General features: G+C 32.1%; 1 protein-coding gene across 5 annotated transcripts; it reads left to right on the forward strand.

Annotated features, from left to right (window-relative positions):
• Window positions 1–323: 323 nt before the first annotated feature.
• Window positions 324–25,612, forward strand: LOC130894760 (beta-1,4-glucuronyltransferase 1-like). Of its 5 annotated transcripts, none has more exons than XM_057801730.1 (8): window positions 324–607; window positions 15,097–15,316; window positions 15,862–16,108; window positions 17,788–18,009; window positions 20,606–20,718; window positions 20,787–21,031; window positions 22,027–22,152; window positions 24,922–25,612. In XM_057801730.1, exons 2-8 carry the CDS (start codon window positions 15,157–15,159, stop codon window positions 25,129–25,131), a joined length of 1,323 nt encoding a protein of 440 aa, XP_057657713.1. In that variant the 5' UTR covers window positions 324–607; window positions 15,097–15,156; the 3' UTR covers window positions 25,132–25,612. The 5 variants fall into 5 exon arrangements, with proteins under 5 accessions (XP_057657713.1, XP_057657714.1, XP_057657715.1 ...); XM_057801731.1 differs by lacking the exon at window positions 324–607 and adding an exon at window positions 2,380–2,474; XM_057801732.1 differs by lacking the exon at window positions 324–607 and adding an exon at window positions 2,394–2,469.
• The last annotated feature ends 262 nt before the right edge of the window (window positions 25,613–25,874 follow it).

The following is a 25,874-nucleotide window of genomic DNA, read 5'->3' on the forward strand; positions in this document are numbered from 1 at the left end:
GAATCAGTTAGTTGATGATAATAACATTTATTTAGCAATACTGAAGATACTAGAAGTAAAGGACAATTATGTTTGATGTATCTGAAATAATAAATTGAGTCTTGAAAAGAGCCTTCCTATTTGGAATAATCAACAAAAATGTATCAATAGCGCTTCAATGGTTGTATTAATGGCTGAAGCGATCGTTTTAAAAACGTGTACAAAACTGTTCATTATACTTACAGTTTATCTGAACGATATCAACGTGACTTAATAGACAAAACATATTCAAGTAGACGGAGTCCTAATCAGAACTAGACTGATAAAAAATGATTCTTTGTTTGATGATTATGTGAAGTTTGTCTAGAGTTATTGAGTGTAAAAAAATGTGTAACAAGTTAGTTTGAAATTGAATCGTGTTTTAAGTAGTCTACTTCAATGGGAACGCAAGAATTTAAGGAACAAGATTTCGGTAAAGGTCGTGAAGTCATTGAAGACTTGTATCAGAGACTCTAAACATCTCTCATAGATGGACTCAACATATTTTCATTAAGGTTTTGAGAACGAAGTGTATCACTGATATACTCGTATCGACTTATCTCTTGCAAAAACAACAATAAAGACATGGGTAATTCTTATGATATATTGAAACTCCTGTCCTAAACAGTTCTTAGAATGAACCTAACCGACTAAGGAGGCTTTTTTTGGTTGTTGGTAATAACTTTGAGAAAGTACCGATATTTGTGAGGAATAAAAAATACATAGTACTTTGATAATCATTTTCTAACTAAGACCCAATTTTCATATTAGAATCTTGTCTAAAGTTTTTATTAAGAAGTTTTAAAAAAATATTTTTGGAACTAGGACTTGTCTATTGTAAATATAACAAACTTTCAGAATTTCTTTGCATTTAGTGTCATAAGTCATTAAATACATGTCTAATATTAACTCAATATTTGTTCCAATCGCTCCCAGCATTACCAACATTCGATAAGTAGGTATATTTTTGAGGACTTTGGTAATACTCGCATTAGTTTTTGATAGTTAGTAGACTTTAAATTTGTTATAATAGTTGCTGGAAGAAGATTTCATTGTAATTTTTTAAAGAATTACATTTAAATCAACTATTTCATCGCAGTGAAGAATAAAAAAGGTAATTACAATATTTCAATTTTGCTGGCTTACTTAAGTATGTTTTTAGAGGTAGAAAGCCTAGCGAAAAGCTAGCTGGTAATGAAAGGTTATGTTACGAGATTTTTTAGGTTATGATTTGTTTTGTCATTCCCTCACCGTCATTTCCTCATTTTGAAAAAAGTGAGTGGATGATGAGTTATGAGGTAATGACTTTCAGACTAAATCAAATCGGTTTTCGTTTTCGTTTTTGCTTATTGAAACTTTTTTATTACCATTCAAATTGTCAAAACTCATTTATTCTGGGGACCACCCTATTTTTCACTTGTAGTAAGATAAATAGTACAAATCCCAGAGCAAATAAAGATGGATTGATTTAAATATTCTCATTCATTTATTGATAGGTAATTTAGAGATTCATTATTATTGGTAACAAGACTTGGATTTTTAGATATGACGCCAAATCCGTACAACAATATAGCAAATAATGTTCGAAAAATGAGCTGCATCCGCACAAACCATCAATCAATTTATTAACGTGGTGTGGTTCACCATAAATTTTTTCCATTAGATCAAACGATCAACGAGGAGCAGTATTTGATTGTTTTGAAGAGTCTATGTAACCGACCGGTTTTTTGAGCAGCGGATTTTTTACCACGATAGTTCCCCGCCACTTTACAACATTATTGTCATAAATTTTTGGTCAAATACGAAACTAGAGTTTTTGCTCAGTTACATGTGAAGTTTTTCTTCTTTCAAAACTCAAAAACCCGCTTTGGCAAACGCGTCATGAGTCCATTGAAACGATAAAAAGTAATTCACATAAGATTCTCAACGTCCTCCTAGCCGATGCTTACAAGTATATGAAAATTGTATTAATCGTTGGCATGCTTGAATTGGCGTCTTTCGAGCCAATTCTACCAATGCATTGAATTTAATTCTGATCTAATTCTACAGAGCCTGTCACACCAACGGACGTTCGATGCTTGCATCTGGTGGATTTTTTCTGGTATTGGAGCTTTTATCGATAACTTTGTAGAGAGATTAGGATGGTGCATTTTGCTTCTCAGAAAAACAGACTTCATCTCTTCAATAATGTCAGATTCAGCACAGATGTCTACTTATCTAAATGATTATTCTGCTTCCTACAATATTATTCCTAATGAAATAAGAATTATATGGGAATACGAAATCATCTTTATAGATAAAATTTATGTTAACAATAGATTAATAGTATTTCCAGATAAGATAAAGAGTGGATGGTACCTTATTATCTTTTAGTATTTTGTATTATTTAAACCTGAACGTGAATTGTCAATCAGATAACTGTGTATGTGAACTGAGTTCCCGATATAAATAGTAAGGTATATATTAAATTTAATTGCTTAAACTGATCACCATTTTGTGATATACCAATGTTCACTTATGTTACTATATAAGTAGTGATTTTTTGCATCAGTATTATTTGCTTTTATTGTTTAATTGTCCATCGGCATGACTTCACATAGTGTAAACCGTTGAAATAAGATAAAACTAAAGTTGCATCACTAATTGCTTCAAAAAATTATGATTTATTATTAACATTACTATAAAACATGTGGTAGCAAATGTATAACAAAGTCTATACCGAAGTTGTTGAAACAATATCAATAATCAAATTGAGCTCTATTTTATAAGAAAACATTGTTTCTTTTTAACAGCAAAGTTTAAGTTCCAAGGCAACTCATTTGGAATTAACATATAAAATGGAAGAAAAAGGAATGCGTGTACCCTTGTCTTTTGATATTTTCGATAAAATGGTGTCTGTAACGAGGTACTTGCTGATTTAGCTTATTCTAGAAGGATATAGCAGAAATATCCCACTAAATATCTGTTTGGTTATGCTTATTTTTTTGTTGACGTATACAGTATAAAACCACTTGCTCATCACAGTGAAATTCAAAAGCTTTGTCCATGGCTAGTGTTCGTAAATCGTGATAAAACAGACTACAATAATGGACATAACATTGTTAAGTGTGATACTGAAAGTTCACGAGAGTACTTAGAGAACAGACTAAGGAAACTCATAGACTACCAATTAGAGGAATCGCAAAGCGGCTTTAGTAAAAGAAGAAGTACATAAGATCATGTCTTCACATTGAGACAAATACGATTATTAGAAAAAAAACTGAAAACGAATCAAAAAGTATACCTCCGTTTTATAAACATCCAAAAAAGCATTTGATTGGATTCGAAGAAACCAAATATGGAGAAGTGTACATCAAAGAGAAATTGGAATCAAATTGAGAAACAATATCAAAAGTATATATGGAACAACAAGGAAAAATAATGACCCATCCGAGAATTTCCCGACTAAAGAAGCATTAAGATAGGGGTTTTAATGAGTCCAGCGTTATTCATAATGATAATAGGTAATGTATTAAAAGAACTGAAAACAAAAGTGAATCAGATCCTAGTTTGATACAGAAACATGGAAATACTTATATTTTCTGAATGTGTTTTTGCCGAAGATTAACTATTTTTTGCTAAAAGTGGGGAAAAATTTATAATTTATTATCATGAAAACAAGAATTAACAATAAGAAACATGATTAGCAACATAGAGAAGACAACAATAATAGTAGTATAGAAACAAGAAGACGACCTCAAAATTGAAGTAGATGGATTACAATTAGAACAAGTGAAGAGTTTCAAATATTTAAGTGTGGACATACGGAGCGATGGAAATTAAGAAGCAGAGGTGAATGAAAAACCAACGCATCAATCAAACTTTATTATGAGTTGAACAGAAATCTTCTGGAAGAGAATAGATAACTAAAAACACTAAAATGAACGTGTATAAATCAATACTCCGATTTGTCAAAAGCAAAATTCAGCAGAGTCACCAAAAAGGATGGAATGAGAAATGAAATGTTATGAAGAGAGGAAACGACGACACCCAAAGCAGTTTTGTGAAAATACAATTGCCAAAACTTTTAGGTAACAAAACTAACATGGACAAAAGCTTTGAAAAAAGTGTAACGGAATTTCGTGCACGAATAAAAAGGTGTCACTTTCACTGTCTAAATGTGTCACTACAAAAGATCGAATAGGAAACGATAAAACCAGTGATTAAACAACAGCTTAGATGGTTAGGACACATTTGTCGAATGGAGAACAATAGACCAGCAAAAAGGATTTGACAAGCTAGAGAAATGGAAAAGAGAAAAAGATGACATCCAAGGAAATCATGGGAAAACAGAATTTCCAATTAACGAGAGAAAAAATATCATGGAGGAAGGCTACAAAAAACGCTAGAAATAGAAAATAATGGCATAAATTTATACATTAATAAAAAACCACACACACCCGACACCCACAAAGGATACACCTGGGTCCACGAATATATATACAAAAAATTCGTGGATAGAAGACGATTATCTAAGATACAAATGGAATTTTATTATTCAAAATATATTAAATGACGAGTTGTTTCCAATTAACGCATTACTATTCCATCGATTTGTCTTGGGAGTACAGTTATTGGTATCAAACCAAATTTTTCATTCGTATATATTTAGTAAAATAGTTAATCGCTTATTATAGTAATTTGATTATCTTTCATCCAAGTTTCTTGTGGATGTAATTGGGAATTTGTTAATCGACCAAAGAATTCTTTTCCATTGTTTGTTCTATTTCTAAAAGCCATCATTATATCATGTTTAGCTGGAAACCCAGAAAGGTTTAATCAAAGTTGAAAACTACTCATTTATTTAATTCATGTGTAACAATGAGAAGGTGTGGCATATTTTTCTAAGGACAGCTGGTTACACCCTCTCATCAATATGAAAAAATGAAATGAAAACCGAACAAAAGTCCGTGTAAAAATAGCACCCTTATGTTGATCTTTTATAGTGTTCGTTTTTGTGTGATTTCAAGAAATATTTCATTGTGATTTTCATACAAGGTAAATATTTAATATTGAGATGGGAATTGAGAACATGCTTTCAATTTTTTATATGATTTATCATGCAAAATGGACATAAAACAATAGCATGTGTATTTGAAAATTTTCCAGAGGAGAAAGCTTAAACTGATATCAAGAATTAAGCATTTAAATGATAAGAGTATATAAGTCTAGTAGCATAGTAGTCGTTCCTTCGTATTTTTAACTTGAATTGGTAACAAAAAAAAGACTTTTCAAAACAATTTTATTCACTTCTTTCAACATATTTTTGACGCGTTTTGTCTGTCTGTCTGTAGTAACGATATCTCCTCTGAAGCAGATTTTGAAATGGCGGGATTTTTATTGAGACTTTAAAGCAAAGATGTAAATTAAAACCTGGATGTAACTTTAGAAGCTCTAAGTTAATTGTAAATTTTTTGTAAGGTCATCGGACGCTTGTAAGGGTTGGTACAACGATGTCATCTTGCAAGCCAATAGAATGTGGAGTACCCCACGGCTCAGTACTAGGTCCTATTTTGTTTCTTCTTATAAACGACATCGCCTATCTAGACATCAATGGTAAAATATGTCTATTTGCAGACGACACTAGTTTCTCTTGGAGCAACCCTGATTTCACAGCACTTCATAGGACCATATCTAGTGACCTAATCACCCTTAAATCATGGTGAGATTCTAATATTCTCTGTCTCAACGTTTCTAAAACCAAAGTTTTATCATATAAAAATACATTGCAGCTTATTCAAAATACTGACTCTTCCCTCCTTATTTATCTTTGAATCCGTTTGCCTAATTCTTAAGTCCGTTTCTTCAATTTCAGAAATACCATTGCACGGCTAATTACTTAGGAACGCGGAGCACGATCTTCACCAACTCACTCCACGTTCAGGTTTAGTTAAGGGCTCAATATTTTACAATGCAAAAAAATGCACAATCACTTACCAATTGAAATCAAATCGATATCATCTTTTCCTGTGACAATTTGAGGTCATATTTACTGTAATGTGCTGCATACTGGTTCAATTTTTGCTATGGACTCATATACCAATTATTCAAATTGTAATAATATTTTGACAATAAAGCATTTCTCTTCCTGTCTCTTTCTCTCTATCTCTCAAGATGGTGGAAAATTTTCCAACGCTGCTAAAGAGTACTCAAAAAGCGAGTTGAAGCAGTTTTAGAGCAGTAGTATGTAAATTTTCAGGAATTAACAAAGCTGAAAACTACTAAAGATTTGTTGAGGATATATTCGCAAATTTCAAGGGCTGCTGGATCTTTTTAATAGTACATATGCTGCATATTCGTTTACATAAATTTAAAGAGAACATGGTAGCATATTCAAAACATTAGGAACAGTTACATCAGGACATTATGAGCGTCTAACCGTTTTGTCAAGGTCGATACTATGAAAACATGAAGGAATATAAAAGATTAAATAAAAATGCGTACTTTTAATTCAATTTTCGACTTTCACAATCACTGTTGATCCGTGTAATATTTATGTTGATAATGTGATTGTTTCACTTTATGCTTACAAAAAATTCAAAAATAAGATTATTGTGGATATCAATGATGATTTATTGGAATAGACCAACAAAATTTAATAAGATTATGAAAAATATTTTATCATGTAAATAATGACGTAATAAGATGGTATTTAGAACTAATCTTATAATCCTCTGTGGACATATTTTCAATTATCAAGTATGTTATTAATGTGTTGAATAATATACAGTGAATAAATATTTTGCTCTAATTTTTTGACAAAACAAGTTTATTTACGAAGACATAAAACTTTTACTGCAGTTTTATCACTTGAACTGAAATACGGAATGAGCTTCAGACGTCAATTTCATCGTTAGCTGTTGCATCCGGTTTCTAAAAAATCAATGTTAGGTTCTTTCTAATCTGCTTGTGGTCCGTGTGCACCCAGAAACACGCATTCTACACAATAGGGTGACGGTTTATCACATGCTGGAAACCCAACTTAATAAGGATCGTTCAAGAATGGATTCCTGAACGATCCTGTATTTGGTAGTATGTACAGTTTGCACATTATATCCTTTGTTGACTGTCTTACGAGTTTTAGTTCATTTTCTGTCACGTAATATTTTTTTCTTCGGTCTACAGTCCGCACCTTTTGCACCTACTTTGAGGCAGAAAGCTGAACATTCTTAGATTTGTACAGCTGCAAATGAGACCTGCGAATTTTGCACCGTGTGCGCGCAGCATAGAATTCTTAAACTTTCTGCCGTAATAGTATAATACACTATTATTTGTGTTGATTAGTTCCGATTAATGAATTTTAAGATCATAATTCATATCAATAAAACAAAAAGCGTTTCTACCTTTGTACGGTAACCAAAATATGCAATGCGCAGTTACAAGGCGGTTCTGTGACTTTACAAAATAATTTGGAACTTGGAACAACATTGCTGAGGAAAGTAATAGTTCTTTGCTTATTTTATTATCGTTAGACTTTACCGAAAAGCTAAGATACCAAACCATCTTCCTCTGGTCTAATAAAAGTTTAGAGCAAGGTTCAAAAAACGTATATCAGCCATAGTTTCAAAAGGATATGAATATTTTTTGATGTGAGGTCGCACAGAACAAAACAGGTTCACTTGTTTCGTAATATCAGCAATATATGAAACTATTAGTCAGCAGGGACAGAAAAGCTTTGTTTTAATCTAAAAATTCACTATGTTTAGTACAGAAAGTGAAATAGAAATACAATTTAAGAAGGAGAGGCATGTTACACCTTTCAAGAAATTTCGAGTATATCTATCAATTACCAGTAACATGAATTTCTTAAGTACATAAATCACATCCTCATCAACTCACAATACCGAGGAATTTCGGTTAGTGGATATTGACAACAATCTAGTAGAGAACATCCTAATTAATCAACAAAATGCATGCATTTAAAAGAATATAGTTTGAAATATGGAACTCAATCTAACTCCAAACTATTTCTGAGAGTCCTTCAATTATTCATTCATATGCCTGTTTGCATCAAGCCAAAATAGACACTGCTATTTTAGCTCTGATCAATACAAACAAATCTTGCTTATAATGGTCCCAAATTTTCTGTGCCGATGCCGGTTGTTTACAATTTGTGCATTATATTTATTGTGATAATCAATTGGATCCAAATCAATTGAATAAGATAAAGCTAGCGAATTCAATCTTTTAACGTTTATGAATTTCATTAAATTAAAATGAAATTGTTTGAAAAATACCTTTAATTTTCTTACATTGTACCTGGAACGAATAATAACGAGCATGAAGATACAATATCTGCAAAAGTAAAATCTGAAAATTTCAGTTTATATAATTCGAGAATAATTTTTCCTATTGTAATTGACAATACACAATTCTAAATAATAAAAACAACTTCTAATCATGGTGTTATTTGATTATAATCCTACTAAAAGGAGGTTTAATTCTCTAAATCACATGTCAACATGAAATATTAATAGATATACTAATTACCATCGCGTGATTTCACTATTATTGCTGCTATTTTTTGACATTGGCTTGTTACAGAGGTAGCGCTGCGGTTCATGCGTGTAACACGGTCAACCACAGTTCAAGGTAATAAACCATAGTACCTTGAACTGTTTTGAACTTAACCGCTGCGCCAAAACTCACCGTTTATTTTTCAATATATATATTCAAATGAATTAATTTCAGATGAAAATGCGAACTATAAATTGAAATGATTTGATAGAATACATATATGTAACGAAATCCTTCAGGAGCTGATGAGAGAGCCCGAGGAATAAGATTATTCCTAGACATGGTAATGCTTAATTCATATTCAATAGTTTGTTGATGAAATTGAAGCAAATAGATTAATGAAAATTTATTTTTCAAATACATTTTTAAGAGCAGTGGAAAGAGTTTGGATATGTACATTTCTCCATAGTCCAATAGAGGATACTACAGCTTGTTTTCCTAAGATATGTCTATATTTAGAAGAAGATAAACTTATTAACAAAAATAATAGAAACGTTCTTCTATGTAGGAAATGTTGATTGCAGTAGGCAAAAATCAAGCTATCGAAAATTTTAAGAAACAGCGCCATATCCAATTTTTTTCGTGGTGAGGATACTGAAACGTATTTTTGACAAACTACTAATGGTTATTGCGTTCCTAGAAATGCTTCTTCTTCTTTCTTCCATAATAGATCTAATGCCTGTTCTTTCTTCATCCTGGCTCTAGATTTTTACTCCACTTTTTTCCCGAGATCCACCTGAGAATTTTCATTTCTGTGATCTCCAAGTGTTGTTTCGTTTTTGATGTTTCTGATCTTATTTCTGATGTATAGATCATTATAGGTCATATTGTCGCTTTGTGAATTCGTGCCTTGTTTTCTTGTCTTAGAAGTTTGTTCCACTATACGTTCAGAAGACATCCCGCGACCTTATTTGCTCTAGCTTCTACGTCTCTATTATTGGTTAAGTTTAGTTAGGTTCCTGTGACGTTAAAGATATTTTATAATCTTTGAAGATAATCTTCATTATCATGGCTTCATCGACATAGCATAGGATTCCGATTTATGGACGGACTAAGTAGATTAGTGGCATAGTTGTGGGTGACATGCTCGGGAAAAGAGGGTTGAGGGGCCAGGTTGGCAGCCTATCCCGAAGAAAAAAGAAAACTAGATCCAACTACCTATAGAAGCCCTCCAACAAATGCATTGGATTTAATTTAGTTACACATAGGAAAGGTTGAATGTGCACTTATGACTAATTTACAGTTATCTATATGATTATATTCTCAATAAAATTCATTTTCTTCAGAAAGAACTCAAAACAATATTCATATCACATCAATTTTTTGTTTCTGTCCTTCAACCGCCTATTTTTTAAATATATATTAGATTCCAGTTTATCTTGTTGAAATGTAGGAAAATAAACAAAAAGAGATGGGAACGTTTTTGAAGTCGTGATAAAAATAAACCAAAATTGGTTTGGAAATCTGTATTATTAACTTTGAATATCTCATGGAACATCTTGCTAGTAAATTGACCTTTAACAACTACAACTACTTTATCTGACACGGGTTTCGATAAAGTTGGTTACTTTCGTGCATCAGACAACATAATTGTGAGTGTTGGTATAGTGGTTGTACTAAACTGTGTAACCAGTACCAATGAGTCTCCCTGAGTGTGCAATCTGATTTTTGTAATCTGGGATCGTTGCTTCTGGAACAGTTAAATATGTTAATCAATGGCTTATGTCTAACTTACTACCAGATAGTAAAATGTAACTGCCAAAAATAGTAAATGTCATAAAAATTAAAACTGCATTTGTGATTTGTGTGAAATTATAACCAAAGATTTTACATCTTACTATCCTATTAAAGCAAATGACTCCAAAAAAAAACAGTGTTAATCCAAAAATAGTTAATAAACACATAACCACAAGTAAATTACTCTGGGTTAATAATTAGTTACCTAAACATAGTAAACAAAGTTTCACCCTTTATTATTATAAGATATTTTCCTAAGGCCGAGCTTCAGGGTTTATTCAACCAAAGGTTAAAAAATAAAACTCTTACAATTTCAATAATTCCTTATTAAAAACAAACGTAAAAGTCGGTCCTTTTCAAACTAATAATAAACATTTTTAAAATCTTCAGAACATTTAATGATTTACTGCACAATTAATGTTTTCTTAGCTTTAGCTGGTCGTCCTCTTTTATGTTTCATGCCAATGGGAATAGCTCTTGACTTTGAAGGTAGTTGGACAGCCGAATTGCCAACCCAACGAGTACCTTGCAATCTTTGGGCGATTGCATATGCCAATCAAATGCCAATATGCTTTGTCTCGGGGCATTATTACTTCCCACTCGCTAAAATGTTGCTTTTTGTATGTCAAAGGTTTCCTAGAATATTGAATTTCAGCCCTAACAGTCACTTTATTACAAAGATAGATGCCGCAGGAGACGTAGCTCAATATGGCATCACTATTCTTTATTTGGCAAGATGCCAACATTTTATGGCAACCATAGAGGTTTATCTAGGCAGAAATACCGCATTAATTGGCTGGCTAAGATTTGATCATTTGGTGATCATTTACTAAATTTGGTCTTCGAATAAAATTTGAAGTGCGGGCGTGACTGAAACAGCTGGGATTATTGTAATTTTAGATTTTATGTTTTGGTGTTAATTATATATTTTTTGCATATTGTTATTATTATTATATTTAATCCCTTGATCAATTCAACTGATTTATTGATTAATTGACATCTGTTGACTTCTTTGGTACCTTTGTACCACAATGATGATCTAGCTATCAACTAATGATATATTCATTATTGCATAAAAGAGTGCTATTGTTCAGAATCTTATTCTCCGATTACATGATTATAACGAACATTGTTGGTACTGTTGTGAAAATGATTATTTCGATTTTTCCAGACCCTGCATCTTGTTTTTTGTCATGATGGGAAGGAGAGATCAATATTACCGCCTTTCACTTGGAATATAATCATGATAATAGAAATGAACTGATCCTTCTAAAATGATCTTCAGTATATCAAGATTTTGTATTGAAGTGATTTGATACTTTTCCAAATCAAAAGTTTGTGATCTTCTGAAACTATACGATCATTTTAATCATTGATCCTAATCTATCAAGAAGAATTGATTATTTTGTTTCATCAAATCCTTTTCTATTTATCAAATATTCCCGTAATTTAGTTATGCAAAGTTTTCCTTCGGTACCTGTATGTATAACAGTGCGCTATTGATTTTCTGTCTCAGATTTTCCCGCATGCCGTAGAAATACTTTCAATTTTCAACCACTAGTTCGCGCTACGTGTCAGTTCAAAGAAAAGTAAAACATATCAGCTGACAAATAATTTTTTGAATAGCGCATGAAAATGTAATTGAATACGAACATATTAATTGTAACGTGTGTTATATCATGCTGTTTACTGCAGATAAACGAGTAAGTAGCTCTTAACATTTTAATATGGAATTCATTACTATGAAGACTTTAACCTATAATCGAAAATAGCAATTCCAGGTGGGCTTAAACATTTTATTGAATCAGAAAATTGTTTCTGATGCGAAATCTTTAGATATAACCCAATATTGTTTAATATACTTGTTAAATTACATCGATTCACTGCGTAATTTTTTTCTATCAATTATCGAGCATGAGCAAAATAAATAAACCGGAAAAGTCAAACAGGGGAAAGTTTTCTTTTATTATATTTTAATTTTAACAGGATGATTGGATCATGTTACAATATTTCAAACAGAAATATGAATAATGTTATCACAATTTTTGAGATAACATCGCAATGTGAACTGCCGAAAGTGAAAATTTAAATCAAATAAAGGTTTAGAAATATTAATTACACGATATGAAAACATTGAAATTTTATTATCTGGAGTTATGACTTAGCTAGGGTTGCCAACCGTTCTATGTTATATATGAGGGCTATACAAGAAGTGGAAAAAGTCTGGGAATTGATAAATAACGGCGTATCTAATTTAATCCGCGAAGAAGAAGGTTTTTCAATTCTTCAATTTTTCATTTCTATTATCGTCAGTTTCTTCTCGTTTCTTCGACTATATTTTATATATACCGACACATGGATAGATTTTCCTGAAAAGGATTTTGGCCTATTCTATCTATTGTAGCTCTAAATTATATTCTTCAACTTGCCAAGGCTTTCTGCACGCTTGTGTTCATAGTAGATGCTTTACAGTTCCTTCTTAGGATGGATTCAAGAGCTCTATAAATTGTAGATTCCTATTATATGCCTCGTTAACAGACTCAGAATAGTTTTCACTTTTTTCGTATCTGTATTTATCCGGTTGGCAGTAAAAATTTTAGATTGTTCTAAATTAACCATTTTGCTTGTCTTTGTCCAGCTGTATTCCTTGATCATAATCTGGAGAGCACTCCTGGACGAACAATTAGCAATGACGCAGCTTGTTTCACCATTTCTTCTGATTTTAATGTTTATAGTTCCCCGGTACCTAACCACAGTTACTGGACTAAGGCCTAACCAAACTGCATGGCTGCGGTTATAGCATTTGAATGATATTTTAGTTTCTGCCTTTTGATTTTCTTTCACATAGGGGCAGATTTTGGTCATTTTCGCTTGAAAGATAGTTAAGCTTTTTTAGAAACGTTCATATACCTGATTGTTTTCGCCCCTATAGGAGCACCCCTCTTCCAGTTCTCTCTGTGAATCTATGACTGTTGTATCATTACGTATAATGTTGATTATGTGCTAATCTATCCCCAACATATTTATCCTCACTTTGTACGGATATCTGTAAAGGTGGTAGATTTGGCAAACTTCCATTGCAACGGTCGAAGTGGTTCTTATGTCCCTCATGACACACATATATTCTCGTATTTATGTGTTACTTGATAGCTTCAACATTCATAAAATCCAATTGAAATTGCTGAAAATATTGTTCTGAGTTTTGGGATTCATTGCCTCTGGGCCTTATTTTTTTACTTCAGTTAACGATAATGAACAGCTGTCTTTTAAACTGTTTTAAATTTATTTTTTTTTCACGCCTACATTCATTAACTATTAATATTTCTGTTATTATAACCACACCTACTTCGACGTAAATATTTCAGCACTTCAGGCCTTGAAGGTCCTAGTTTTTTTCAAACGATTAAAAAATATATATTTCAAAATTTTTAAGCTTTGTTTATTTATTATTCCCCCTCTAATCTTTTTACTATAATTCTTTATCCGCTTCCGGTTTTTCTCTCCGCTCAGTTATTCCCACTTTTCTCAAATCCGATGTTACCTTTTCTACTCATTTATTTGTCTCGACCTGCTTCTCCTTGTTCTAATTCTGTCTCTTTCCTCGCTTGGGAATCATGTTTGAATTTATTCTACACACATGTCCCAATCGCCTGACTCTTTGGGCTCTGACAACTTGTGTGATATTAGGCTCATTATATATTGATTTCAGCTTAAAATTTGTTCTTCTTATTTGTGACTTACATCCATATTTTGCCATCATTCATTACGTAAAAAGTTATTCCAGTAAAGTGTATCTACAAAAAATATTATTTTTTAATATAACAAAGTGCATGTTATAGTAACACTTCTTGCAATGCCACATTATTAGCATGAGCTAAATTTTTAACATCTTTCGAGGTATGACGAGTAGAACTTCATTCGGTTCGGTTGGACAAGTTTTTTTAAATGTTTACAATATACTTAAATGCAGCCTAAGAAAAATTATATGTCTGCTACGCATGCGGGAACTCCCGGAATACCGAGAGGTTCAATATAAATAAAAGTGAAAATTACTATCTTTTCAAATCAAAAATTCAGCAAAATCATATCCAATAAATTGTAGTTTTGAGACAATTATACAGTTGTATATACAGGTTAGTTTCTATATTCATGCGATAACAAAAATAAATTTGAGAGGGGGTTGCTCCTATAAAATTAAGATGGGTCTAGCCTATGACAAAATTTCCTCAGTCCACTCCTTTTCGAGATATCATTCTTGGAAGGTGGTGACTAAACTTGATTTTTTATTTTTTTTATGAAACATGCAAAGGACTAACTATGGGTATTTTTTCAATATTCACTTTATTTCTTATCAAAACTTATTTTCAAGATAAAGTTTTATAAAATATACTATAACTTAAATTCCACTTTTGAAAATATTTTGTGATATTAATTTTTTCCCCAAAACCAATACCTTCAGAGAAAAAAAAATAAAAACATGATTTCTAATTTTTTTTAATTGAGTAGAAAACACTGAAAATATAAAATGTAATACGAGATACCGCGGGATTACTCCTTCCACAAGTTCACGAAAATCACAGAATTTCTGGCGTTACTAAGATTAACAAAAAATTAGGTTCGTTAATCACCACCTTTTAAGAGTGATATCTTGGAAAGGGGTGGGTTGAGGAAATTTTGTTTTAGGAAAGAGCCATCTCAATTACCTCCCATATTTTGTAGCACGAAATTAGAAACACCTTGTATATATTCATAATATTATTTTTATCTTTTTTATTTTTCTTTCAGGTTGACTCTTATTTACCTACGACTATTCATTCGAAAGAGCAAATGACGTAATGAAATATTATGATTTACCCAAAGGTGACTCCTATGAAATGTTTACTCACAGTTATTTTAACAAGTCTCACACTTGCTGTTTTTATTCTATCATCAAATGAGCTCTCTCCTAGTCTCCTGATAGTTTCGAGAATTTTCAACCCAGAAATTAGAGTTAATTATACTCCAGGTAATTTTTTTTATTAACAGTATGAACGTGTAGCTCAAATTAGACTTAGTTACATTATCGTTTTGTTTGTCCTCTATTCATTTTTCATTTTTCTTTCAGAGGATATCGCTCCCTCATTAAAGTATCTCTGTAAATTGAATTTATATCGATTTCAAAACTAGTTTCTCATGATAACATCCTCTATATTTATTTTTTTAACCTATTTCTAATCCTAAAAGTTATTCATGATAGCTGGGAAGGTTAAAAAATTTGAGAATATGAATACAGTGACTACCCAAACTTCTTAGTAACGTTAGTGGCGTTTAGAGCGTTATTTTCAGTTCATGATGAATATATAAAGAAGAATTTTTCTTTGGAAAACAAATAGTTTCTGAGCTGTTCAAAATCTATAAGGTTACAAATGAAATTACACAGCTTCCCACTTTGGTTGATTTCATTAATGATTGGTTAAAATATTCTGAGTTAACTCTCGATTCCTGAATAATATATTTATTGTAAAGGTGGCCTAAGTGTGGTTGTGGCTGTTTATTCTAATGTTTTTTCAGGAGATTTCGTTAAGTATATGTATCTAGAACCTGCAAATGAAAGCTACTGTAATTTCAATTATAAACTCCTCAATGATTTCACTTTTGACGGAGAATACATAGATTATGGTCCGGAACTTGGAAAAAATAGTCCTTATAGAGTTATTTATAATGTTATTTCGGCGAAAGCGACAACAGATATACCAAAAGTAACATACGCTACACACGTATCGGCAGATTTTATGTATTATTTACCAGAGCTTGTTAGGTAAGAAATGATGCAGTATTATATTAATTCAGTTAGAAAAATGACCGGGAATATTTCATACATTATATTGAAGCGAGAAACTTTTGTAATAACCCTATTGAGAGTATACCCAAGTTGTAGCTCTAGAAACTGAGGCCCTTTTCTTGTTTTGATACCACTTCATGACTTTTCTTATAAGTCTGATTCCATTCTGTAAATATAACTCTATCAATTTAATTCTTTTCTTCTTATTTTCTTGTTGTGTTCTGTAATATTCTCAATTCTACGTTTGTCCTACTTTGTAGACCCTCCATTTTTCTTATTGAATCTCCTTTATTGTTTCTATATTAGCTTAATCCTTCTTTTTGTTTATTCCCAATTTTGACTTGCATGTTTTATTATACTTTTTTGCTTATACGTCTAGCTCCCCGTGTTTTTTCATACAGATGTTCAAACTTCAAGATAACTTTACTAATATTCAGCTCCATTTTCTCACGTTTCTTCTATATTTAGTAAATGTTCCCTAGCATATATATCTTCTTTTTATTCTCTATGAAAACCACAACATTCATTTGCATATAGTAGTAAAACAACTCTACTGGTTTCAGATTTTTCTAGGCAATTATCGTATTTAGTGTTCAGTTTTGTCTCTTATTCCTCTCTTCAATAAGATACCTTCTGATTCCTTTTGTTCTATTTATAATGTAGCTTTTACGGTCATATCCAGTGCGAAGGATAGCTGCCTTTTCGGACACTGTGGATTCATCTTTTGGGTTTTATTTGTTCAATTTTCAACCTGTTACAGCTTCTTTCTCGCTTCCCTCACTATCCTGTTCCATTCATTTCTATCCCACACTACCTCTCTCTAGCTTGCAATATCCTGTGGTGTTCCCAGCCTGCCTTAGGTCGACCTCTTGGCCGTTCTATGGATGGCTTTCTCTCTGTTACCTTTCCTATCAAGGCTTTTGGATCTCTTTATCACTGTCAGCATATCACTTCTTTCTTGATCTCTTGATTCATTAATCTTCTTAGGTATCCTTTTTCTCTATTCTTTAAAGGTCCCAGTAACTTTCTTAAAATCTTTCTCACTAATATTCGGAGATCCTTTTAATCTTTACCCGACAGGCATATGGTTTTGGCTCCTTATGTAATGACTAGTCTAATTTCCTATTCTGTACATATTCAACGTTGTGTTCGTGCTTAGCTGTTTACTTATCAGAGACTTCACAAGCCCTCCATTACACTCTATTTACCGCTCTGATTCTCTCCGCTACTTCAGGCTTTGGAACTGCCATCCTATCTCTGTTTATTTGTCCTTCTCCTGGTAACCAACATGTTCTTTGTTTTTGAACATTCACTTCAAATCCTGTTTCACCTTCCTTTTCCGCTATAACTTTTCCTATGCTTCTCTCTTGCCAGAAGTCTCAGGTCATCAGTATATCTTCGCACATGTTTTAAGAGGAAGTAAGTTCAATGGAGTCTTTGAGAGAGCATTCCCCTGCCTAACAACTCTTTATATTTTAATCGCCATTGTTAGCCCGTTCTCTGTCAGTATTGTGGCCTTAGAGTAGACATCGTCATTTTCACCAATTTAATATTCTTTGTGGAGACTCCTTTTTTCCTCATCTTTTTTTATTCTATAATGATCAAATTATGCCAGGTACATTTCATGAACTGTAAGAGAATTTTTTTTGTTTCAGATATTGGGATGGTTTTATTAGCGTTACAGCATTTGTACCAGATACAGATGTGGCTTTAGTATTAGAACAAATTAACCAATATTGTCATTGTCTTCCAGGAATGTCTAGAGTATCATTACATTTTGCATATAGTATAACCACAGTACCTTTGCTGAGAAATATCTATTTTAATAAACCAGTTACCTGTGAAGTAGCTGATTCTTCAAAGATAGAAACATACAGGTACTAATATACTATTTACTGTGATATTATACCTATAGTTGTTGATTCTGATGAAAAAGGAATCAAATTAGAAAATGAGAATTCCTAAAATAACAATTTTATCAGATTTACAAAAAGAACTAGTTATGTTATCAAGACAAACTATTTTCATACAGTTTGTCAGTTACCAATCTGGCATTATAATAACTTTTCTTTCCTATCTCTTCAAAATCTCTTTCGGATGACTATTTTTAACTATTTTTGATAATCGAAGCTCAGATTTCTTGAAGTTTTGTTTCCAAGATTGTACCTTTTCGAATCAAAGAGCATACATTGGACAATGTCACAAAGTTAAGGAGTTCCATACTTTTAATTTCTCTTTTGGATGTGCCAAAAGACGCGTTCACTGAAGTTTCCTTTCACGTTTCCATTTTACATCATTCTACATTGGAATAATTACAATATGGATCGTAATTATTTGTTATTATACGATTTAGGTAAGAAACACCATCAAGAATTCTTGATAAAAAGCGCGAACTATAAACAGTATTGTTTGTGAGTAGCTAAGGTGATTAGCGTGATCTGTTAAGAGCAAATGTCGTAGGAATGACAAAAAATGTGCAATTTCATTGATAACGTACGTCCCAATAGTTTTGGCCCAAAATATTTGAACATATAGTTTTATAATAAGTATCTTTAATGAAGCTTTTCTTATTCACCATAATTAACGGCTTAGTAACTTAAACTAAATGAAGAGGCCCTATTTTTGGCTTGTCACGATCCATCACACACTTTTGACACAGGCTGCTAGTAGTTAATAATGTTAATATACCGTTCAGAATCTACAGCTTCTCCCCTACCCCTACCAACTCCCACAAGCTCTGGATATCCCTCTAATCGACTAGAAGTTTAATTTTTCTTTATATTTTACATTGTTACTGACCAATTGGCGCTACGATCATTGAAGTACCTTGTCCTTCCAAGCAGTTGTACTTTTCTCTGTCAGTTTCAGACGCCTAGTTCTTTTAGGTCCTGTTCTACGTCATCCTGCCATCTTATGAGTAGTCGTTCTGGTAGTCCACGGCCTTCCGGCTTTTGCCAGTATACAAGTTTATCTCCTCGACATTCGTTCGACGTGACCAAGCAATCTTAGTCTCGTACTCTTGATCTCTGCTACCAGAAAGACAATATTCCTCTGGTCGGGCTTGAGGTTGGGCCCTGGGCTAAGGATCTCATCGCGTAAAAGGCCAACTGTTACAAAACCAGGTAACAAAAGCCTCAGAAAAGGACAGAATAAAGGGAAACGAAATAGGACTTGGAATTTTCCACATGAAATTTTACATTCCTAGGGAACTTTCCATTTTATTTCCGAATTGACGAGTGTAAAGTATTTTTCATCTTTTAAAACAATAATTCTGTCATAGACAAGATTTAGTTGACGATAGCATCTTTATATTCGTACTAAATGGTTTTCAATTTTTGACCATTTCTTGCTAATTCCCGCGATTTTTAAAGTATGATATTCATGCGCTAATTTTCTTACGTATGTCCCGACTCTGTATTTTGCTCCTCTTTGTAGTCTCTCTGTCTCGGGTAAAACTTCTTGGTTTTCTACTTCTTGGGGCGTTAAGATATGATATTTTTTCTTCATAGTCGGCTATAACACGCTAAATGGTTCTACGAGGTAAATAACTCACTTCACAACTATTTACTATTTATTAACATAAAATATAAATAAACAAAGTGGCTTCAATAATCTGACTACTATACTCATTGGAAGTTAAGACTATTAAGAGCACACTATGCGTGTATATGTTCTCTTAAATACTAGTCCTATTGTATACAAAACCTATAATTGATTATACTTATGGTCGTTAAAGCCACATCAATACAAAAATAAGGGTAACTAATTTGATAAGTTAATGGGTTCAAGTGTCTGAAAGACATATGGAATCGCTTAACTACGACGTTGGTTCCCAGTTTACAATGAATCTTAACGAATACAATAGTAACTAGGAGTTAAGTAGGTGGGTTTATGATTTTTCAGCCACAATAATATAAGGCAAAAATTAGCTGATCCGAGACGATAAATTAAAAAAATTGACACATTGTATAACTTAATATATTGTTAACAAATCTTTATGGTTCCCATCAGGAGTGGTGAGATAATTTGCGTGATATATTTTGTTTTTGAAAAATATGAACTATATCTGGCATAGGGATTCGTTCATCCAAATTATAAATGCTTTTTCTTATTTCTAACTTCAAAGGCATTCTAATTCAACTGACATGTAATTGTCTAAATAAATATTTTTTGTTTGTATTATTACAATCTATTTTTAAACTCCTAAATTTAATGCAAAAATTATTATAATTTGTATTATATCATAATCTACTCAAATGTAACATAGGCAGTTATATAGAAAACTAAGTTTGATATTTGTATTAAAAGTAAATTTGAGTTTTTTAGTAAAATTTATCGACTCGTTTGACTCCTTTCGTAAACTTTTTCACTTACAAATAAGAACGTTAATTTTAACATTATCTGTTGTCGAGATATGATTGTTTCTGTAAAATTATATTATATATATTCAATCCAAATATTTTTTGTTTCTAGACATACAAATGACTCAGTGATTTACCCAATAAACGTCTGTAGAAATGCAGCTAGAACAGCTTCGTTAACAGAGAATGTAATGGTGTCTGATATTCAACTAATGCCTAGTGAAGGTAAATAATGAAATATCTGTTTGCTTTATCAAACAGTTTAGAATAATACATATTGCATATATTTATAGGTTTAGCGCGAAAATTTTTGGATATGATAGATCAGTACAAACTATATGACTGTTCTAGAAACGTCTATGTTCTTCCGATATTTGAAGTTGAAGCAAATGAAGAAATTCCGAGGAGGAAATCTCAATTAGTAGAATTGCTAAGAGAAAATAAAGCTGTTTACTTCCATAAATTAATATGTACCCATTGTCAAAAATTTCCTGGAATCGAAACTTGGTTGAGAACCACACCCAGCGATATCGTAGAAGTAAGTTAAATCATCACTAAAAATAATAATGGTGCGTTAATTGTTCATAAATAACTTATACTACCCTAAAGTTCATGAAATTGAAGTAATACGAACCTCTTTTCTCCATACTCGAAAATCTATTTTGTCTTGTTTATTATGGGATGCAATCATAAAAGCACGAATAATAAACTTCAACATCTCAGCAATTTTTAAAAAAAGTCATTTTGACTTATACACTACTGCGTTTGATTGGATTATGAGTTTCCAAAGTGTACATTTCCGCTAAAAACGAGATCGCTTACATTTTGGTATGTGCATGCGCTTCACCTTAGTCGGCATCAGTCAATCATAATGGATTACAAGTACATCCAGAAAACAAGAAAACTTGTGATCGAGGAAAATTGTGGTGAGTGTAATTTGAGAGAAACAGTGTGTGCTTTCATCAAACGTTGTCACGGAATAAACTTTGTGTAGTACTCAAACTCCATTTAACTTCAAGAAAGTAGTTGAAAATAAGAGCCGATGAAACTTTATGTTGAAAACTATATTTTTGCATGACAATATCGGGATCTCACACTTCATCCGTAGTGTAGTGTTGATGTTGCACCTATTAATTTTCACTTGTTTTGAAGAATGAAGAGCATCACAGCATTTTCACGACGACGTAAAGCTATGTCTGCGCATCACGCAGCTAAAATTTTTAATTTAGAATTTCTAAAGACTTCTCTATTCTCTTTTTCTTTTTTAATTCTCATAGGAGCATTCAATTAAAAATCCTCTTTGTGAAGATATTTCTAATTAAAATGTAAATGTTGTAACTATTTCTGAAGTTACATTATCAAAAGCTAGTAATGTCATCATACACTGATGACAATGATCCCATTATTTCAAATAAAGTTATTTTAAAAATTTCAGCAAGGTTTAAAAAATAGTTAAAAGGTAGTGTTTGTAGTTCCAATTAACTAATGAATTGTTGATAAACTAAATTATTAATTGTAGATATGATTTTTTAGCCTCTGGTATCAGCTCGTAGAGAAGTGCCTTATCACAGGTGGGAGCCTATATATATTGGAACTAAAGCTGAACCCTTTTATAATGAAATGTTATCATGGGAAGGCTTGCAGGATAAAATGTTGCAGGTGAATAGTTATACAAATGAAATTCCTAATAAGCGTTTCAAAGTCAGTGAATATTTCACTAAATTTTGATTGATTTATTGGGGGTTGGGAAAGAATGTTGTTAAAGAAAATATATAGAACAAAAATGCTTACATATCAAGTACATGCTCAATCTGCAATGTATTCTTCGCGTATTGATAAGGAAATATATTCTTGTCGATGTTTCATAATCGTTTCCTCTCAAAAAGTGGATATTTAAAGTGAAGTTTTATTGTTTTATTTTTGAAGTTCGTCAGAAAAATAATAGATAAGCTTAGTGACGTTTTGTTGAATTTTTCTTCATACAGCCCTTTGGTTATAGTTTAAGAGGTGAAATTTCTTACAGAAATTGGGCGTTTTATACAGAACTTATACGAAAATACATAATGGCTCAACAAAGCAAACGCAAAAATTTTGAAAAAAGAATATATTTATTTTTCAACGTGATCTCCTTTTTGATCCATACACTTTTCCCAGAGATGTACAATAAGTTCGATACCCTTTTATTATAATAATCGTCAAGCTTCTCAAAATTTTATTTTCATTAACTGCCAACATCACCTCTTCATTGTTGGAAAATAGGGAATAGAGAATAGGGTGCATAAGGGACCAATTTAAACTTTGATTCATTAATTTTGGCCATTGCAATAACAGATGTGTGAGCTGGTGTATTTTATTTATAAAATAACACTTTCTTGTTAGCCAACTGCTGTCGTTTTTGCTTGATTTCTTCGCTCAAACGTTACAATGAGTTCGCATAATACTCGCGCATATCGCAAAAAACCGACGCCATGATCTTCCAAGCGGATGAAACGATTTTTGCCTCTTTTGAGCTGGACAATTCGACGTTATTTTTGTTCCATTGTGAGCAAACGTGGCACCCATGTTGCGCACAGTTTTTCATGTGCTAATTTCTGTTACTATGCCATGTATCGCACTGAAATGCCTACTATGTCTGCTAGCTCACGCACTTTCAGTCAATGGTAATCCAGTACCGTTTTATGGATTTTCGTCAACATTTCTGGAGTCGTCACGATGATGGTCTTCGCAGGTTCTACGGGCTCGTTTAAACTTTGTTACCCAACGTTAAACAACGTGTCGTCTTCAAACTTGAAACATATGCTGTATAGACTGTACTTTCTAATACAGTGGGATATTTCAAGTCACTATTCCCATCTCTAGGTCAGGCCAGGTAGTTCTGGGACTATCCTTGTGACTTCGAGAGCCGTTTACTCATTTTTGTAAATACCAAATTCCAAATTAAAAACAGTAAATATACTGAAAGATTCGATACTTCATATGAAACGTGCAGGCGACATAGAATATAGTACAGCTTCGTTTTTTAGTGTCAAAACTACAAAAAATATATTATGACAGGGACCAATTAAGAAACAGCATTTTGGATTATCGTGTATATAGAAAATCATACTTATGCTAGAAAGAATTCACTAAAATTATTTTGAAGAATTCTATCTCCTCGAAAATATGAATACACCTGATAGGATTATTTGGTAATATTAAGATTACTAATTATATTCTACTTACTTAATTTTAATGTCTACCTAGCCTGACGGGTATAAGACGTGGGGTTGAGTTAATTTTTTCATCGAGTTTCTTTTCCAAAATTCTTCTTTCCGTATCTTTCGTTCTTTTGTGTGTGGTAGTACCTCATATAATTCCTTCTCTTCATTTTCATTTACTTTGTTTCTTTCGTTCATCTAGTTCTTCCTCTGTTTCCCGCTCTCACTGTCCTGGTTTCTAGTATTCTTCTTGTATTCCTTTCATCATTCATCTTTCTCACATGTTCGAACCATTTTAGTTGACGTTAGTATAATTATAAATACTTTTTTGTAAATTTCTATTCTACTTGCTCCTTAAAAAATTGGTTTTTGTCGTGATCTCTTGCGATTTTTATTTATTCTGTTATTTTCTTCTCTAATTTTTTTCTCTTAATACTATCATTGAGATGAGGTATTTTGAAGTGTTCTATTGTTCTATTTGTCTATTTTCTATTTTGATGTGTGTTTTTGTGCTTATTATCATTGTTTTATCTCTATTCATACTGTATTTTTTTATTGCTTGGTTGTCCAATTCGAAACTTTAGTTTAGTGCAAATATAATCATGCCATCAGCATAGCATAATTCCATTAGTCTAACTTTGTCCATCTGTCAGTACCCTATTTTATACCATTTGAAACCGGCTTTTATAACTTTTATTATTTTTAGCGGTGAAATTGATATGCAACCTAATCTCACTCCATTGTTTGTTTCAAATATCTTCCATAGTTCTTCTCTATTCATTCTATCGAATGTTTTCTCAAAACCGATGAATTACAGGTGAAAATTCCTCTTTTTTCGTACTGATTTCTTCGATGTTTGTCCAAACTGAGTTTCTCCTTGTTTTTAGTTTTTCCTTTAATCTCTTTTCTATAATTCAGGTTAATATTTTCGCTACTTTACTCAGTAAGCATTGGTGATACAATTGCTATTTGGCAGTTTTTGAAGCCCTTCCGGTTTTTAATAGTCAAATAATGAACAAATGATTTCATTAAATACGTTGAATATTTTTATTGATATATCTTTCTGGTTCATGTATATCCACCGCGTCAAACTAGGATGAAATATATTAAATACGAACTTAAAGACCTGATGTACTGTCCTCTCGAATATTTTCGACTCAATATTTCAATGGAAATTAACCATATGTACTCCAACTACTTTAAAACTTAGTTTTTTTTTTCAATTTTGCAGATGTTAGAAATGTGCCTTATGGAATACAAATTTGTTATACTAGATGGAGCGTTTTTAGTTCATTGGCCCGGCATCAAAAAGAAACAGAATCAACAAAATGAAGAACAATGGAGAGATCCCTTCAAAAAACAAAATTCTAACGAATATGCAAAAATTCTCATGAATTTGTTAAGTCGATATGATGCTAAATCTGAATGCAAACCATATTAGGAAGTATGCTTCATTTTGAAATTTGCCATATTTTAATTGAAGACAAAGAGTTTTCCGGAGAATCGGTTTTGTTCAAGAGGTTAGAATAATCCACCGAATTTTGTATTGCTCAACATTAGCTTTGTTACTTTCAAGAAGAAACAATATTTATAAAAACAGACATTTTTTAAATGAATTATGTAAACTCAACGTGACTTTTTGAAGAAATGAGTTCGATCTAATTAGATAAAATTTGGGTTAATTTTCAATTTGATTAGTTTACGAAGTTATTCATGCTTCTAAATTATTCTTCTGTCGTTTACTAATGGAATAATGCTAATAATGGTCGTGTACTGCTCATTTCTTTCTAATAGTTCCAGATTTGATTTGAATTGGTACATGAATCAATCGATTGTTATTCTTGAAAAGCCATTTAATACTCGATTACCTTATAAAAATTACTGTTTGTTTATTAGCAATAATAATAAAAATTTTGTCTTGACGTGTTAGTCTCATTTTTCTCACCCCTCTCTGAAAGCAACTATTTACAAAAGCTAATAGAATAAGTGAAGCCTGGATATATTTTAAACCAAGGAAGTAAAAAAGAATAGTCATACCCTCAATATGATAATCGAGCGAGAATTGTTGTTTAATGTTGGACAACAAACCATGTAGAGTGTCTTGCAAATGAAATAAAATACCACGGGTTACCAAGTAGTGGAAAAAAGTTATACGAATGGCCGTATAACAAAGTTGTGAGGACT

The sequence above is a fragment of the Diorhabda carinulata genome, chromosome 6 (assembly GCF_026250575.1).
Source record: "Diorhabda carinulata isolate Delta chromosome 6, icDioCari1.1, whole genome shotgun sequence".
Classification (NCBI taxonomy): domain Eukaryota; kingdom Metazoa; phylum Arthropoda; class Insecta; order Coleoptera; family Chrysomelidae; genus Diorhabda; species Diorhabda carinulata.